This window comes from Haliaeetus albicilla, chromosome 6 (assembly GCF_947461875.1).
Source record: "Haliaeetus albicilla chromosome 6, bHalAlb1.1, whole genome shotgun sequence".
NCBI classification, from domain to species: Eukaryota; Metazoa; Chordata; class Aves; order Accipitriformes; family Accipitridae; genus Haliaeetus; species Haliaeetus albicilla.
In genome coordinates, this window is record NC_091488.1 from 32,546,638 (window position 1) to 32,563,117 (window position 16,480).

General features: G+C 38.9%; 1 protein-coding gene across 1 annotated transcript in view; it reads right to left on the reverse strand.

Annotated features, from left to right (window-relative positions):
- The window catches only part of CRYBG3 (crystallin beta-gamma domain containing 3), a 98,587-nt gene that overhangs the window by 63,085 nt on the left and 19,022 nt on the right, over positions 1-16,480 (reverse strand). The window contains exon 3 of the mRNA XM_069785478.1: positions 6,116-6,552. Coding sequence (XP_069641579.1) covers positions 6,116-6,552 — 437 coding nt within the window. The remainder of the gene's footprint in view (positions 1-6,115; positions 6,553-16,480) is intronic.

Consider the following 16,480-nt stretch of genomic DNA (forward strand, 5'->3'; position numbering starts at 1 on the left):
CAGTTAGAAAATCCTTGCAGTTGTGGGGTTGGGAGTTCTTTCTCACTTCCAAGTGCACAAGGTTCATAACAGAAGAGAGAAGTCAGGATCTTAAATATTTTGTCAAACTGGGGTATCAGCATCCTAACCACTGGTCAGGATTTTATAATCAAAACATTTAGAGTGGGTGCAACTTTGATTTTCATCTCATCAACCTTGTTCAGCAATGCAATAAGGCCTCTTGCTGAACTCCAGGACAAGCTGTCCAGTTTCAAAAGTACTATTGTTTTGCACGTCACTATATGCAACATCCACTTATTGTAACTGGATGTTACAAAAATAAAAAAATCTAGTAGAAGACAGGCAAATGGCAAGCAGTCAATAGAACACATATAGGTCATTACTCTTTTTTTTTTTTTTCAGGGGTGGGGTGGGGCGGGGGAGGAAAATAAATTGTCAGAGTTCTGGTCTCAGTTACCTGTAGAGAGTAGTGCCTATTACCACGACTGGTATTCTTGAGAAGACGGCAGGTATGTACTGCAGGAAGTCCATTCTCAGGAGTCATAGAGAAACAGCCTCAATTTTGAAGCCAAAATTGAAGCTTGTTAAGTGAATTTTGAAGCTTGTTAAGTGAAAGGCAATATATGTATAAGTGAAAGAATTTTACATTATAGGAAGGAAAGATAATGGGGGCAAATCCATGTTTTATATTTGTCACCTACATTATGAAATCTTGATCTCACGTAGACTTTCAGCAGTGAGAAATTAGGTGAAGTGCACCCCCACTGTTCCATGGTTTTATTTTTAGGGATTATTTAATCAGTTAAAGGTTGGATTTTTAGCATCCTTAAGAAGGAGTGCAAAGGCTAAAACTAAACATGAACTTTTCACTTTTATACTTACCCCTCTGCCACTGGGGACTATTCTACACAAAAGTTACCATCTTACCTAAGCAAGAGACTCTTCTATGCTTAGTAGCAAATACCTTTGCATTTTTCTTTTCCACTTATAGCAGAATAAGCATTACTTTAAAACTGTATTTTATATTTTACTGACCTCACCCCTTCATCATTAAGCTTTTATAGAATACTGCAAGCCCAATTCCTTGCTTCACTTCTCAATGACAAGGAAATCTTCAACAATCCCAGACAAATGGAAGACTAAGGGGTGCAATCACTGGAGACTTAGCCAACCCAACTCTCCTCACCCTTTTTCAGTGCTGCAATTATTTATTATGTTACTGTCCACAGTAATTGTTGTCTAGAGACTTTGCCAAATTTATCATGGTTTTGTCCTCTGTGCTCCTCCTTTACCACTTGCCATTGTCTGGATTAAAGGAGCAGAAGCCCTTAAGGTACAATTACCTCTGAGCCAACCAGCCAGTGTGATGGAGGAATAACGTGACCTACACGTTTTGTCCCTCAAAAACACATACTCCACAGACTGAGCTCATGAATTCCACTTTCCTTGGCTCAAGGCCTGGAAACTTGAGTCTTTACCAAGTCCCAGGCCTCCCACTGATGGCAAAATTAACCTCAATCTGCAGGTCAGAGCAGTCCGATTTCCTTGTATTTTGCAAAATATTGCTTTAAGGATATAAGGTTAATGAAGTTGTCTGGGTAAAGGCATCTGCGACCATTTGGTAGGTATGTTAGTTCTGAAAGGTTGTTTGGTTTTTGGTTTTTGTTTTTTTAAACAACTCTAATGGGGTTTATGCAATCTAACACCTGTCCTTCTTTCACCTACCATTGCAACCTCCTTCCTAGCCATAGATAACCTCTAATTTAATATTTAACAGTAGTTTAGAATTAACAAATTTAAATGTTCCTCATGACAAAGGAAATGGTTGTAAGATTAATAATGCAGTGGTCTTAAGGATTTGTAAAGCCCTCAGCTTCAATTTCCCTCTACATTAAATGCTAAAATTGCAGTTTAACATAACAATCAATGGAATCAATAGTACCTTTGAATTTATATAGATCACTAGCTGTCTAACCTGTCTTTTGGGACCAAATCTTCAAGAGATTAGAGAAGACCACATTCACACCATCGTTCCCTTCATGGTATCCACGGACCTTCCTGTTTCTTTGTGCTACATCTTGTCCCTCTCCACCATTGTTCATGTGCTTTTAGCACCCACTTCCAAATACTTCTTAGTACTTCCTACGAAACTATCTAGCCAACCGTCAGCAATCAAGAGCACTTTTACAGTTTACCTATGCTAAATGAATACCAGTTAGTTAATATTTAGTAAAGAAGCTAGCTAGTACTGAAGAGAAAAAAAACTGCTCTACATCCTTTAAACTTCTGTAAACTAAAAGAGAACAAACCTGACATAATCACTTTCATAACAGAAAAAAGATGTATCCTTGATTCAAACTTTTTAAGAGGTAAACAGTGCAAACCTCTGGTTCTGCACTGTCATTTCAATTTCTCTTTACTAATTGCTTCAGATACACAGTTCACATTGTGCAGTCAGGCAGAAAAAAACCTATGCAAAAGTTACACAGAGATTGTCTAACTCGTTTGTATCCTGACCCAAAAAGGGCAGAATGTACACTGTACTTTTGAGAATGAGTTTAAAAGGAAAATGACTGGTTAATGTTTGCCCAATTTTAGAACAGCTACAATGAAAAAACCACAGATTTCCTTCCATTTAAAAAAAGTCATTTTCCACAGAAAAACTTCATTGTTTATATAAACCAACTTACCCCTACCTCCAAACTAGCAACACACATTTTTATATGCTTGCCTGACCATGAGACAGGTAAACTATACTGAGAAAAATCTACACTGATTTGCATAGGTTATCTAACAATATAGGACAATGTTAAAATATGGTCAATTGAAAATGCCAACTGCAACTTTAATTTCAAGAAAACCAATGTAACTCAAAAATACTTGCACAGAGCAAGGAGGTCACTTCAGCGAGTTAATACCCACACCTTCCAAACTCTGTAAGCTTTTATTAATGCCAAACTTATTAATCCACATTGTTCTGAAGAAGAATTCGCAAGAAGCAAATGAAGACTGAGACCATCTGTCCTCATTTCGACTGGGATAGAGTTAATTTTCTTTCTGGTAGCTGGTATAGTGTTGTCTTGGGTTCACTATGAGAAGAATGTTGATAACACACTGACGCTTTCAGTTGTTGCTGAGCAGCGTTCATATCCAGTCAAGGATTTTTCAGCTTCTGATGCCCAGCCAGCAAGAAGGCTGGAGGGGCACAAGTAAGTTAGGAGGGGACACAGCCAGGACAGCTGACCCAAACTGGCCAAAGGCGTATTCCATACCATGTGATGTTATGCCCAGTATATGAACTGGAGGGAGTTGGCCCGGGGCGGGGGGGGGGGGGGCGGATCGCTGCTCGGGAACTAACTGGGCATAGGTCAGCGAGTGGTGATCAACTGCATTGTCCATCACTTGTTTTGCATATTCCAATTCTTTTATTATTGTCGTCTTGTTATTGTTATTATTATCATTATTATCTTCTTTCTTTCTGTCCTATTAAACTGCCTTTATCTCAACCCATGAGTTTTACTTTTTTTCAATTCTCTCCCCCATTCCACTGGGTGGGGAGGACTGAGTGAGCAGCTGTGTGGTGCTTAGCTGCCGGCAGGGGTTAAACCATGACACCATCTGACCCTCTAAACTGTGCATACAGGCTGCCCAGCACCTTATCAGTTTAATGCTCAAGATCTACTCAAATGCAGCAGTATAAAATGAGCAGAGCAGCAAAAAAAATCCCAAGACATTCTGTCACTTCCACCACTCCTATTCACAGGCCTGTAGCCATCAATAAAATGGGAAAGTCTCATGTGTACACTTTGAAAAGCCAGCAGAACTCAGAGGTTTCTTCTACCTGGAAGGAAAGATGTGCACCAGCTCCTTATTGCATCAGCCAGCCAGGGAACTGGAGGAAAAAAAAAAAAAAAAAAAAAAAAAAAAGAGAAGGTCTGACTTTTTAAGGGCTGACCATGGCTGCCTCTCATCCACTTATTATAGGCTCTGATTGCCACATTTAGTTCACCACATATTGGGCCTTTAGTTGAATCTCAGGAGAGACTCAAGGTAAGGCAGAGGAGTACAGCATATAAAAGGACTGACTTTGCTGGGGAAGAGAGTAAGAAAAAAAAAAAACCCAAACCAAAAAAACCCCAACCTGCAGAGAGGACAGACTACCACTGCAAACTGAATAATACAATCAGTAGCTGCAGGTGGAGAGAGCGAGAAAAAGCAAACACTGACGAAAGTATGCTGAGATACAATATGGAAGAAACTACATGGAACAAAATAAAAAGTGAAAAAGATCTATTAATGTCTACTGTCTTTTTTGACTAAGCTCTCTTTGAGGCAAGGAGTGACTTTTCTTATATCTGTGCACAGCCTCTAGCACAATGGTATGCAACTTACCTGCTGGTTTCCAGAATATACTACAGAGACAGCAAAAAGCAGCAAGAGACTGATGCAGCAAGCCAGCCTGTCCAACAGGTTTTAAGAAATACACAGTTTGTTCAGGAACCAGACTGAATAACATAATGCTTCTAGACCTCTCCAGATAACAACTAAGAGGAGAATAAATTTTCTTCTATATCGGTCAATGAAGCAGTAGTGTCAGGCTGCAATATGCAGTTTGGAAAAAGAGTCAGTCAGATGTGTGCTACTACAATAAGAATCTGTAATAAAACCCAGTCAACCACATCACAGACCAAACTTGTGAGAGTACTCAAGAGAACACAACCATTATTATTATTAATTACAAACAGTACTGTATTTTGGTGGTGGAAATACAGTCTTAAGTTCACCTGAACAGGTATCACATCCCCTGTTCATATCCTGATCAGCCATTACGTTTATAATATAAAGGTGAATGACAGACACCTCAAATCATTAGTCTACTGAATAATAAATAAGGACAGAGTGCTGGAGACATCCCCAGTATGGAAGTGAAATTCATTAAGCAAGCTACTTTGGGAATCTCTGACCTCCTATATGGAGACGAAACACTACACATGCCACAGTAAATATACTGAGCACAACTCAAATTAGTTTTAAAACTTAAAAGAAAAAAAAAAGAAAAAAGGTTTTTCTTCTCACTACACCCTCCCATTCAGCAATACAAGCAGGAGCACTGCTATAGACTTACCAGTCTATCTAAGCCAAATCATTACTTTTGGCTTAAATTTGAAATAAATATCCTGGGCAGTATGGAAAATCTAAGCATTACTTACAGATTCTTTGCCTGTGGACAACTCCATATTCTACACACCTATCAAAAACTGGACAGGTATCACATGCATACATACACACCTAACTTCAAACGTACGCTGTACTGGCCCACATATAGCCAAATATTCAACATAACAGCTACAAATGTTTTTGGAATACTATTACCTGTGTTTATGCCACGGTCAGAAAGATTTTGTAATATACGGTGTGGACCACAGCCAATGTTTTCACTTTTCTACTCTCAAACACACGTTGGTGCCCTTGGCACCATTTTTTTTGGAAATCTTTTTTTCAAATATTACAGGACTGTTATATTTGTTCCATATTTAGGTTAATTGAGTGTTTTGTATAACCTTCTTTACATTGCAGGAAAACCCCAAAGAACAAGGGGAAACAAAACACATAAGCAAAAATCACCAAGTCAAATAACCAGGAAAGATAATTTAAAAATGAGGAAATGCTACTTGCAGAAAACCACTGAACTAGTGAGATATAAAAAGGACAAACATTTAAACCTTGAATTTAGCCCACAATATGGATGGAAATAAGCTCTCTACAACCTTTTTTTTTTTTTCCTCCCCAAAGTAGATCTACAATACTGAACATATTTCTAAATGCCACATCTTTAACCTCTCTTAACACTTAGACGGATCTACACTGGATCTATCCATAGACAGGAGACTTCTAGAAAATCTTCTTTAAAGTTATGTTTTGTTGCAATCAACTTCTCACTTATTTAAGGTAGTTGCTACTAGAGTTTTGCACAAAGTCAAGTCAGGGACACTCCAAACATCCTTAGAAATGACCATTTGCAATACAGTCAGCAAAACTTAGTCAAGGTACTTCTGTGAACACACACACACATGCAGAAACATTAACATATTTAATACTAAATTATAAAACTTACTGTTGCGCATCCGCAGATCTTTTCCAGCCTCCTTGCAGATCCTGTGAGGTATCTTTCCCAATATTATTTAAGACAGCATCATCTTTATTTACAGAATCCTCTCCTATTCTAGCTGTAGAACAAAGAGGCTCTTCAATTTTTGGGTGCTTTGGCTGCATGTCCTCCAGAAGGGTATTTGTGTTCTGTAAATTCTTTTCACATCTGCTGGGTTCATCTTGGAAGGCGGGGGGTTTAGATTCTACCAAAGAAGATTTTGTTGCAATATTAAATAAGCTTCCAAGAAAATGAAAAAAGCCTTCTCGGGGTTGCTTGTCTTTATCTGATGTTTTGATTCCAGGAGTCAAACTAGGAAGGCTATTAGCCTTTTTCAGCTCCTCCTGGATTTCAGACTTGCTAAGTTCTTCTGTGGAATGGTTCCTCTCTTCATTTTGACAAACCTAAGATAAATACAAGAAGCACATAAAGAAGATGTTTCCTGTCGTTTTCCCACATTCCCAAATTCCTTAATTTTAATTTGGTCCTATGCATTGTAATCCTTTCAGGACATATGTTGTTTAAAGGTTCATTTTAAGATCCGAGTCCTGTGCTCTCTTCTTCTCTTTTTGTAATAAAAAGGTCCCTATTCTTCAAAAAGCTAAAAGGACTACATAGGCTAGAAGATTCACAAAGCAGCTGCTGTGGAAGTAAAGTACAGAAGGACAGATGGAGAACAATTGCTTCAACTGGCAGAAAAAAGCTGAGGAAGAAGCAAGGAACAATTTTTCACACTTCAGACTCTAACCTGCTCAAAAAGCACAGCTTCACGAACAAATCTGTTATGCCCTTGTGAGATGAACAGCTTTCAGCTTGCAAATACAGGCAAGAACACCATAGCAAAACACAAACATACCATAGCCTTTAACGTAGGGTAACCTGCACTTGTAAAAAAACCAGGAGAATCAAGAACAGAATTTGGATAAAACAAACTCAACTCATGTGCCAGAGATTAATTCTACCTGCTATCCTTAGCAACTCCATGTTGCATCCTTTGGCCAGCTTTACTCCAACTCCACAGGCAATTAATTAACCTCACAGCTCTATTTCCAAATCTATTTGCAGTCTCACAGAGCTCTATACTTTACCATGCAGTCAGACAAAGTCCTACACACCACTACCGCTGCACCCATGACCTTCTGAACTGCCTATCAGCTGTATCAGCTAACTGAAAATAATTAGTCATAAGGCAAGGCTTCACCTCATTTAAACCACCTGTTCACTTCTTCCCTCAGTTCAGCTGAGCATCTACTGCAGGGGCAAGACAAGCTCTGCTCCTCACCAATTTATGCCTTTGAATTTCCTTGGTGTCAGCTTCTCTCACAGATCCAAGAACCACTGCCCAAACCCATGCTACTTCTGCCAAGACCATCTGCCCAAAACCATGATGCAACTTCACTGGTAGGCTTCACAACCACCACATGTAACCACCTTTTCAGCTTCACAATCTGCAAATGCTTTTTCCCTGGACTAAAATTTTCTGGTAAGCACCTCGTTCCCATCTTCACCCTTTGTAGTGGATTATACTATTGCTGCCTATTTCATATTTACAGTGCAATCCTTGTAATTTCAATCCCTGTTTCAACCCAGTTTATTAAAACTATTAGAATAAAGTTACCCTAGCTATTCTTCGATGAAATTTGTTCTGCTCAACAGGAGTGGAAAAGGAGAACATGAACAAAAAGTTCTATGCAAATTTTAGTTGTGTCAACAGTACGTTTGGAGAAGAGTAATTGTTTCAAACCTACCCATCCGATCTAAGCAGAAAGCCACTATTTTCATTAGGTCACTAATCCTATTCTGACTTGAAGATATATTTGTTTCAAGTAACCTAAAATAAGCAAGTAGACTTATTTGTTAATAGTCCACCTAGGATCATGTTAATTATGAAAAAAGTGTTTTAATGAACACAGTTTAATCCTTGGGGAACAGCAATTTCTTAAAAACTTGCAAGTTATAGTTAGTGATACTGGAGCAGTGGTCTTTAATCTTCAAGGAATGTTTTTTTCACCTTTTTCATAAAAGAGTAGATGCAATTGCTTAATATTAAAGTGATCAGATGTATGTATTGAAAATTGAATTGTTTATGTGAGCATAGAAATTGAATGGCACAATTGTCCTTGAGAAATCCATACAACCTCTATTTTCTTCATACAGGCAAGACACTTAAACAACCACATTAAACTTTTATGTAAACTTTCAAAAGTGGTCTAAGTCAAACTCTAGGCTTTTTTCACCCTACCTGTGATAAATCCCACCTGCTTCCCCACATACTGCACTAGTCAATAGCTGATGCATCACAAAGGGATGTAGTCACCCCTGTAGTACTCAGGGATTTACTACTTTACAAGTCAACTCTACCCAAATTCACCCCTGGAAATGAAGACGACAACAGTGCAGCTTACAGACGTACCACAGTGCTGGCTGGTATCTTCAGTACTAGGCAAACTATGCCAGTAACATGCAAACCTGGGATGAATTTCTTGAACAATTAACTTTGTCTCATAGGAACCAAGTACTTTGCATAAGGAAATATAAAACAGAAACAAGAAAAAAATTAATTTCCCAAACTTCATAATACATGAATGATTCACCATAGTCAGCTTCGAAGTTCTGCTATCATAGTTTCTTCTTTCACTTTGACTAATACCTCAGCATTCTTCAATACCAGTTTTTGATTCAACTTAAGCAAGGGAAGGCATTTCTCCCTTGTTCTGTGATTAGTACCGTTCACACAGATTTGTCAGATTTCAAAGAGTATCTCAGTGCAGGAAATGCACACAAATCTTATTATTTTCTCTGCAGATATAACCATTATAGGCTATAAGCATTTATATTAATTCCTACAATATCTATGAAGTTAACAGCTAAATGCATTAACTACAAAAGAAAATATTAAATTCAAAACTTGTCAACAGTTTAGTATTTTTTGTTGTTTTTTGTTGTTATTGTTTGGGGTTTGTTTGCTTGAATTAATTTGTATTCAGGAACTAGTGTGTTTTTTCCAATTAGGAAATGAGACTTCAAATATGGCTATACTCTACATGTGAAATTCTTCCCCTAGCAGCTCAGAGACATAACAGTTGTAAAGACTGTGCTTCTTATTTGTAAGCATAAATCATGCCCTGCATGAAAAGCTGTTCTGTAGTCTCCGTTTCCAGAAACGGAAATCTATTTAGACTTCCCTTTCTCTTTAATCTTCCTTTCCTTACATAACTTTTGGTAAATCAAAAGAACAGGAAGTTTTAATATGAAAACGTCCTTCCATACCTTGAACCATAAACAGTGTCTTGCATAAAAAAAAAGCCCTGGAGAATGCTTACACTGTGGTTACTTGAAGATACACATGGATATTAAGTCCTAACACAGAAACTACACAAATCCCTTCTTCCCTTCAACATAAGCAACCCTACCCTCCGTATATTCTCCCTCCCGCTCCACTTTGCCTTTGCTATAAAAGACAGCATGAGCTATTGGTGTTTTATCGTTTGCCCATAAAACCTCAATTCAAAGTTTGAGCCACTGTTTAGGTATTATACAAACAAAACTGTTCTGCTACAGATTTTGAAGTTTGTATTTTAAGATAATGCTATATTCAAATTACTGAGACAAAAGCACATGATCTGTAAAGCCAGTAAGCCTTTAACACAGCAGGAGCCTTCAGGCACAAGTGCCTGACAAACACAGCGGGATGATGGCAATTCCACAAGGCAGTATCGTGATAACTGTCACTTATTTCCCATGCCTCCCTCTGAGCTCATCTCTGACAGAAGCCCCCAGCAAACACGCAGGAAAAAAGGCAAGGGCATAGGGTATACGCAAAGTAATCCCTTCCCTGGTATATCCCACCAGCTTTCAACAGTCAGGGCCTTTAGTTGACCTTGACAGAGCAGCTGCATCTGTGTCACAATTAGGCCTGAGCAGTCCGATATTCACAATACTGGAAGAATACCAGCGACTCTTGTATTAGTTACACTTCATGCCATCGGTTAAAAAAAAAAAAAAAAATTTCCTCTTCCAGTGTCATGGTAGTCTGAACGGCGGTTTCTCCATGTTTTACCATGCAAACAATAGTTTTTGGATAAAAACCTACCTGCCAGATCCCCTTTGAGATCCTTGCTGTAGTGTTGTCTTTCTGCTCCTTTTGTATACAGACTGTCATCAGTTTTCCCCTTGCCTCCCCTTTCCCACCCTCTGTGAGCTTTCCTGCTTGTGACATGCTTCATAAAGCTTTCATTAGCTTTTATTCCTTTAGCAACTCGTTACTCAAAGTTTCACTGGGCAAGCCCTGGGTAACCTGGCCTGACCTTACAGCTGAGCCTGCTTTAAGCAGGAGGTTGGGCTAGATGACATCCTGGGGTCCCTTCAACCTGAATTATCCTATGGTCCTCTGACCTCACATGCAATGAGGCTGGTGCAGCGGGGAAGCTTGGCAGAGCGTGAAACAAGATTATGACTTAAATCAGGTGACTGAAGAGACTGCAGTGATAACTGAAGCCATATCTACTGTGCAGTCAGGTAGCGTGGTCTCATCTTGCTGGAGCAACCACTGCAGAGAAGCTCGGCAGCTGGGACTCGGAGGACAAGCCCAGGATGTCATGTCTCAAGTGTGATTCTTATCTGAGCTAATTTATTCAGCGATAAACTAGGTACGTTTTCCAGGCTGTAATCCACTCCTGACTGCAGTGCAGACATACGCCCAAAGCCTAACTGCACCTACACAGTCAGGCACAGGGCTTGCTACCAGTGTGAACAGCCCCCTCGAAGGGCAGAGAGCAGCTCCTGCGGCACAACAGCACCCTGAAGAGGGACTGCTTTGCCAGGTTTGCTTCACCTCCCGTACCAGCTGGGAACGGCCGCCCTGGTAGCCACTGTCTCTCAGCAGCCGGGTGGCAGAAGTTCAAATTGCCAGAGGGTCTCATTTGGCAGGGGTTACGTCCGTCTGCCAAGAATACAATCTCTTTTATTGCCCTAACAAGTGAATGAAATGAAAACATTAACAGTATTAAAACATAGCTCTCCGTGAACAAACAATTAGCTTCCAGCCACAACAGCCAGACATTTTGGGTTTCACTCCCCATGAATAAACGCTCCTTATGAAGCAGAAACTCCAGACAGCGGCATGGAGACCTCTCACAGACCGCCCGTCCTGCTGCGCTGGGAGCTGCTGATGTAGGACGTTCTGCATATTGTGCGGATATGCTTGTGTACTTTAACCACCCCATCTCACCTGCAGTTTTGAGAGAAGAAGGAAAGCCATCAGGATTTTAGGATCATCATTGATTCACGCCAGGGACCTTCGACAAGCCATTTAACCCCAATTCACTCATCTGAGAAACAGTCACAGTAATACTGCAGAATTTGCTTGCTAGCATGTAGAAACAGTTTAAGAGTTTCAGATTAAAGTGTTGGGTGCACAAAGAAGCACCTTTAGGCATTGCTACCTCTAATACTGGAAAATTAACCATGTTCGCAGCCTTAGCTTTGACCTTTCAACACAGCTAAGATGGCTGCATTTCATTTAACATGAGCATCACATTCAATTTGAACAGCGATACAGTATGTAAATTTTGTATGCTAAACAAAATCCACAGTGAAATAGCTTGAGTTGCTGGCAGACTAGTACATCCCCACAATGACTCACTACTGCATGTTTTTCAGCAGATTTCCCTTCTCTGGGAAACTAAAGCATCATTGGTGTAGTCTCCTACTTGTTTGCAGTGAGTGGGACACACTGAAGTACATTAAGTCCACACACAAAATAAGCTTTTGTCTTTTCAGCTACTATGAGGAAAAGAAGTTAGGCATTCTCAATCAACAGGAGGCAATACATATGGAAATCTAATGAAAAAGAATCAGACATAATGAGACATAGATTAGGAACAAGACTTGTTTAAGAAAATTGACATAGTATTAAGAAAAATTTAGGGAAAAGTACTGTCAGACAGTGAATACACGGTAAGCAGAGAACTCCTAAAAGTCCACTGCTGCTAGTGTTCATGAGAAAAAATGGATTTAAAAAACACACTGTCAAAGTGGGGTTTTCCTATTTATGCCAGTAATTAGAGTGGCAATGGAGATGACGCAAGGGAGTTCCACCATTGTCAAAAACTGTTTAGTCTTAACTAAATAATACCTTTTAAATAATCAGAAAAAGAAAAAAACCCAAAGATTATAAAAATAGCCTTGGGATTTTGGGGGGATTTAAGTTAAAGGTGAGTTCTGTATCTCTACAAATAACCGATGTTTTTAACCTCTAAATATTTTGGCTTTTTTATACTGTGAAGTTTTCCTTCCACATCCTCCCTTCTCTGCTTGTTTTGACATGAAAAAATCCAGTCATGACAACACCAGAAGACAAGAGTAACTAGAAAAACTAATGAAATCATGGCATCTTCATAATCAGGAGTAAAAGTTAAAACAACAGGAAGGGACTTTTGGTTAAACTCTATCAGTTTTGCATTTTAAAAAATAAACCTATTTAAATTCAATGACTATTTTAACATTTGGAAAGACAACTGCCTCTGTTGAAAGTTCAGCACTGGGACTTTACAAATTTGTTTATCCATTTGAATTCCTGAAATACCAAGGAGTCCTTAATGTAGATTAAATTTGTCAGATGGGGAAAGAAAAGATGAAACAAACGTTCTCTGAAACTCTAGTGTTCTCCTAAAATCTGAGGAAGTATCCAGACTCACCTTTCCTAACAAGAGAACAAAAAACAAGGTGGTAAGGGTGAATACTTCAAATGAAAAGGTAAAGAAAAAGGAGGTACGATTTGAAATAAAGTTTCTGCCAGGTCACCTTATGGGGAATTGTAAACTCAGTGAAAGTCTCTAGAATGACAAAGTGAGCTTTATAATTTAAAAATTCTGTTTACACCATTTGCAGAGTTACTTCAAAATTTCTCCCTTCTGAATTTTCTCCTGAAATTATTGTAAAGCTCTGATTAAGAATTGGTACTCACTTCTCAGTATGTAACCAATGCCTTATTACTACAACGTCTATTATGGAGCCAGAGAGAACAGAATTAAATTATCTGTCTTATTTCTGTTCTTTCCTCTAAATTCTCCCAGCATTACACTTCTATTGCCTTTTAGTGAAAATGTTTCCACAAACATGAAATAATTTTTATTCTCTTTTACTTGATGATTCCCTGATGTTTTAAAATACATTAAAAAATAAAGGTGCAGTTCACCTTTTCAATGCAGAAGGTGTGCACAAGCAGGCAGTACACTGGGAATGGGGTGAGATAATGTGATTTCCACCCGTACTCATATTCTATTGGCAGGCTACAGCATCTGGCACCACACTTCTGCTTCTCATCTGTATCCTCAGTGGTTTTCTGTGCCAAACTGAGCAAGGTTTAAGCCCATTTTTTTTTTCCAGCCATCCTGAAATGAAGTTCCCTGCTCAAGATCCTTTCTTTGAAGAACATTAGTAGAGAGGGAAGCATATTTCAGGATCATCCTTTCTAAAACTCTTCAGTATGACAAAGGAAGTTACCAGGACTTTAGATAGGATGATCTTGAAATGTCTTCCTGAACACTTACAGCTGTTAACACCATTAATTTAACAAAGTGTTCTGGGAAACCAGAAGGTGCTATGTACTCGCCTATAAAATTCCATTTCAGCAAAAGTATACATCATTGCCAAAGAGAAAAAGATCTGCTTTCAGGTTCCACGAGAGAAATATTGATTATGTAAACTCCAAAACCATTTTGGTTTTGTCTTTCATTCATTGTTGTGGGCAGCAACAGTTTTTAAAAGTAACTCTCAGGTTTCTAAAAAATTCATGGTTGACAGTAATAGTCCACTTCCTTCGGCTCCCAAAAGACATAGAATCCCTCTTGCTGACTTCTAGGTCAGCAAGACCTATTACTAGGTCTAAGACACAGGCATTCAGCAGGCATTCACATGCAGGCTGAGCAGAAGTTACTTAGATAAACATACACATGAAATAAAGACAATATAAAATAAAACCACGACAATATGAAAAAAAAAACATGCTATATGGAAAAGTATGCAGTTAACTAAGACACTGGGCTTAATTTTGGTTTCTAACTTTTTGTAGAACTTAAAACAAATTATAAAGTCAGAATTAGGGACATTCAGTAATAACAGCTACATATATCCAGCAAGTTCCTGGGATTTTTTTTTTTTTTTTTTAGAACTTACGTGAATTCACACACCAAACGAAAAATGATGTGACAGAGAATTACAGAACAAATTAGGCTGAAAGGAATGTGGCTGGGGAGCTCATGTAGTCTAAGCTCCTGGTCAAAGCATCTCCAGTTAGAGCAGGCCTTCATCCAGCTGCGTTTTGAATATACCAGGGATAAAGATTCTGCAACTTCCTTGGGCAACCTGTTCCCATATCTGACCACTCTTACGGTAAAGGGGGGAAAAGAAAAAAAGAAGAAAAAATTTTTTATAGGTGACTGAACTTTCCCATGCTCCAACTTGCACCTGTTGCCTCTTGTCCTATTTGTTGCAACTCCAAAAAGAATATGGCTTCATCTTATCACATAATTGCAGTCCTTGCCATCAAATTTTAATACTGTGTCTACCATTTAAATACAGCCATCTTTATTTTACCTTGAAACGAAATTCATGGGAGAAAGCAGGGCTACAGAATTATCTCTTCTCCATGTTCACAGTATACAGGAGTACTTGTCAGAGGAAAATTAGCAACAGATTTAATTTGTAGCACAGAAGCTTGAGATGGGATATTAAGAAAAAGAGTTTCTAATTATAAGGTTTATGAAATCAGTAGAACAGTTGTCTGGTGAAGTTGCAGAGATGTTAGAGATCTCCATCCCTGGAGGTCTTTGAGAACGAGTTAGACAAACTTCTGTCAGGTATGACATAGATACAGAGATCTCACCTTGGGGTAGAGGAGTGGACTAGATAATCTTTGCAGTATTTTCTGCCCCTGTGGTTTTTTCTATGAAGGTTGAGACTGCCTCTGGTTAATCCAGGCAACTAGCACCTAGGCTTGAGCCTATGGGCCAAATTATAAAATATTTAATGCTGTTGAAATACCGAAGCCTAAATTACACATTTGGTATATTGTATTTGAACCTACATTTTCAAGCTTTTGCATTTGCCTGACAGAGCTCACATAGTAGTTCCTGTGCTGAGATGCTTAAGAATTCCTTCCTAATCAGTTATGGGATAATGTGCTATTTCCTCCATGCATTGCTACAGGAAAGATATCTGGGGATGATCAGCCATGAATTTGCCTACACTGTCACGACAAAGCCTTCAGTTGGATGAGAACCTCAGACAGGGCAAGCCTGGGACCTAACGCATTCACAACTACTGAAATTAACCCAAGCACCTATCACTGCTGCTACTACTACAGTATGGTAATACAGGTAGGAGCCAGGTTAGACTTGTGCCACAAGCATGTGCAACAAGAGTGTTAGGTCATTTCTTCAAAACTGTACTAACACAACACTCTCCAGCACATGGCTTGCTACAGTAGTGGTGTTAGCTTATTTGGCAGCTGTTCCACACAAACAAACTAAAACCTATGTCCCAGTTGTAAACCTGTATTTTCAGGGCATTACCAAAAGCAAAAGTATGTGCAACATACTCTTGTAGGAAGCCCTGTTTTTAAAAGGAATATTGCAACAAAGTCTCTGTATCGCTAAAAGTGAGGTTAATGAAATACTAACATGTACTGGACACTATGTAATGCAGATACCTAGAACACTAAACATGAAGTTCAAGAACTGTTTACATGCACGCAACCATGTGTTCAACAATCACATCATTCAAGTGGAGCATTTACTCAGAAAAAGCACTGTTTACAGCTCTAATTCAAAGAAACTGAAGCAGAAAAAAAAAATCTGTAAATAAATAGTGGTGGGTGATGGTGTACTTTCTGGCAATGAATTAATAGATGTGACATATTTCAGAAATCTTTTCTCGAAAGTGATCAAAAGACGATTGATAATGTCACCTTGGCACAGAAAGATTTGGCTTCATATTTTCGTAAGGTGAGTATTAAAATACCTTTATCTCCCTCTATGAGCTAAATATGTCGTCACATGGGAAAAAAATAGCAGGGGTTAAAGTACAGAACTGGTAACTGAAGTGCTCAGAAGAGCCAAAGAGCTACTGTAGCTCAGCACGTTTCGCAGCTCCACTCACCCAGTCAGCTATAATTTAGATGTCTGACCTTTGCGGCTAAATCAGAGACTTACAGTTCCCCTGCTATTTTGCCCCTGGCCTCCTGCCAAAACGGCCAATGAATATACAAAATCACAGCATGTAAGTCTACATGTAAGTCTATCAGAAACATGATAGCTCATTAACTTGGTG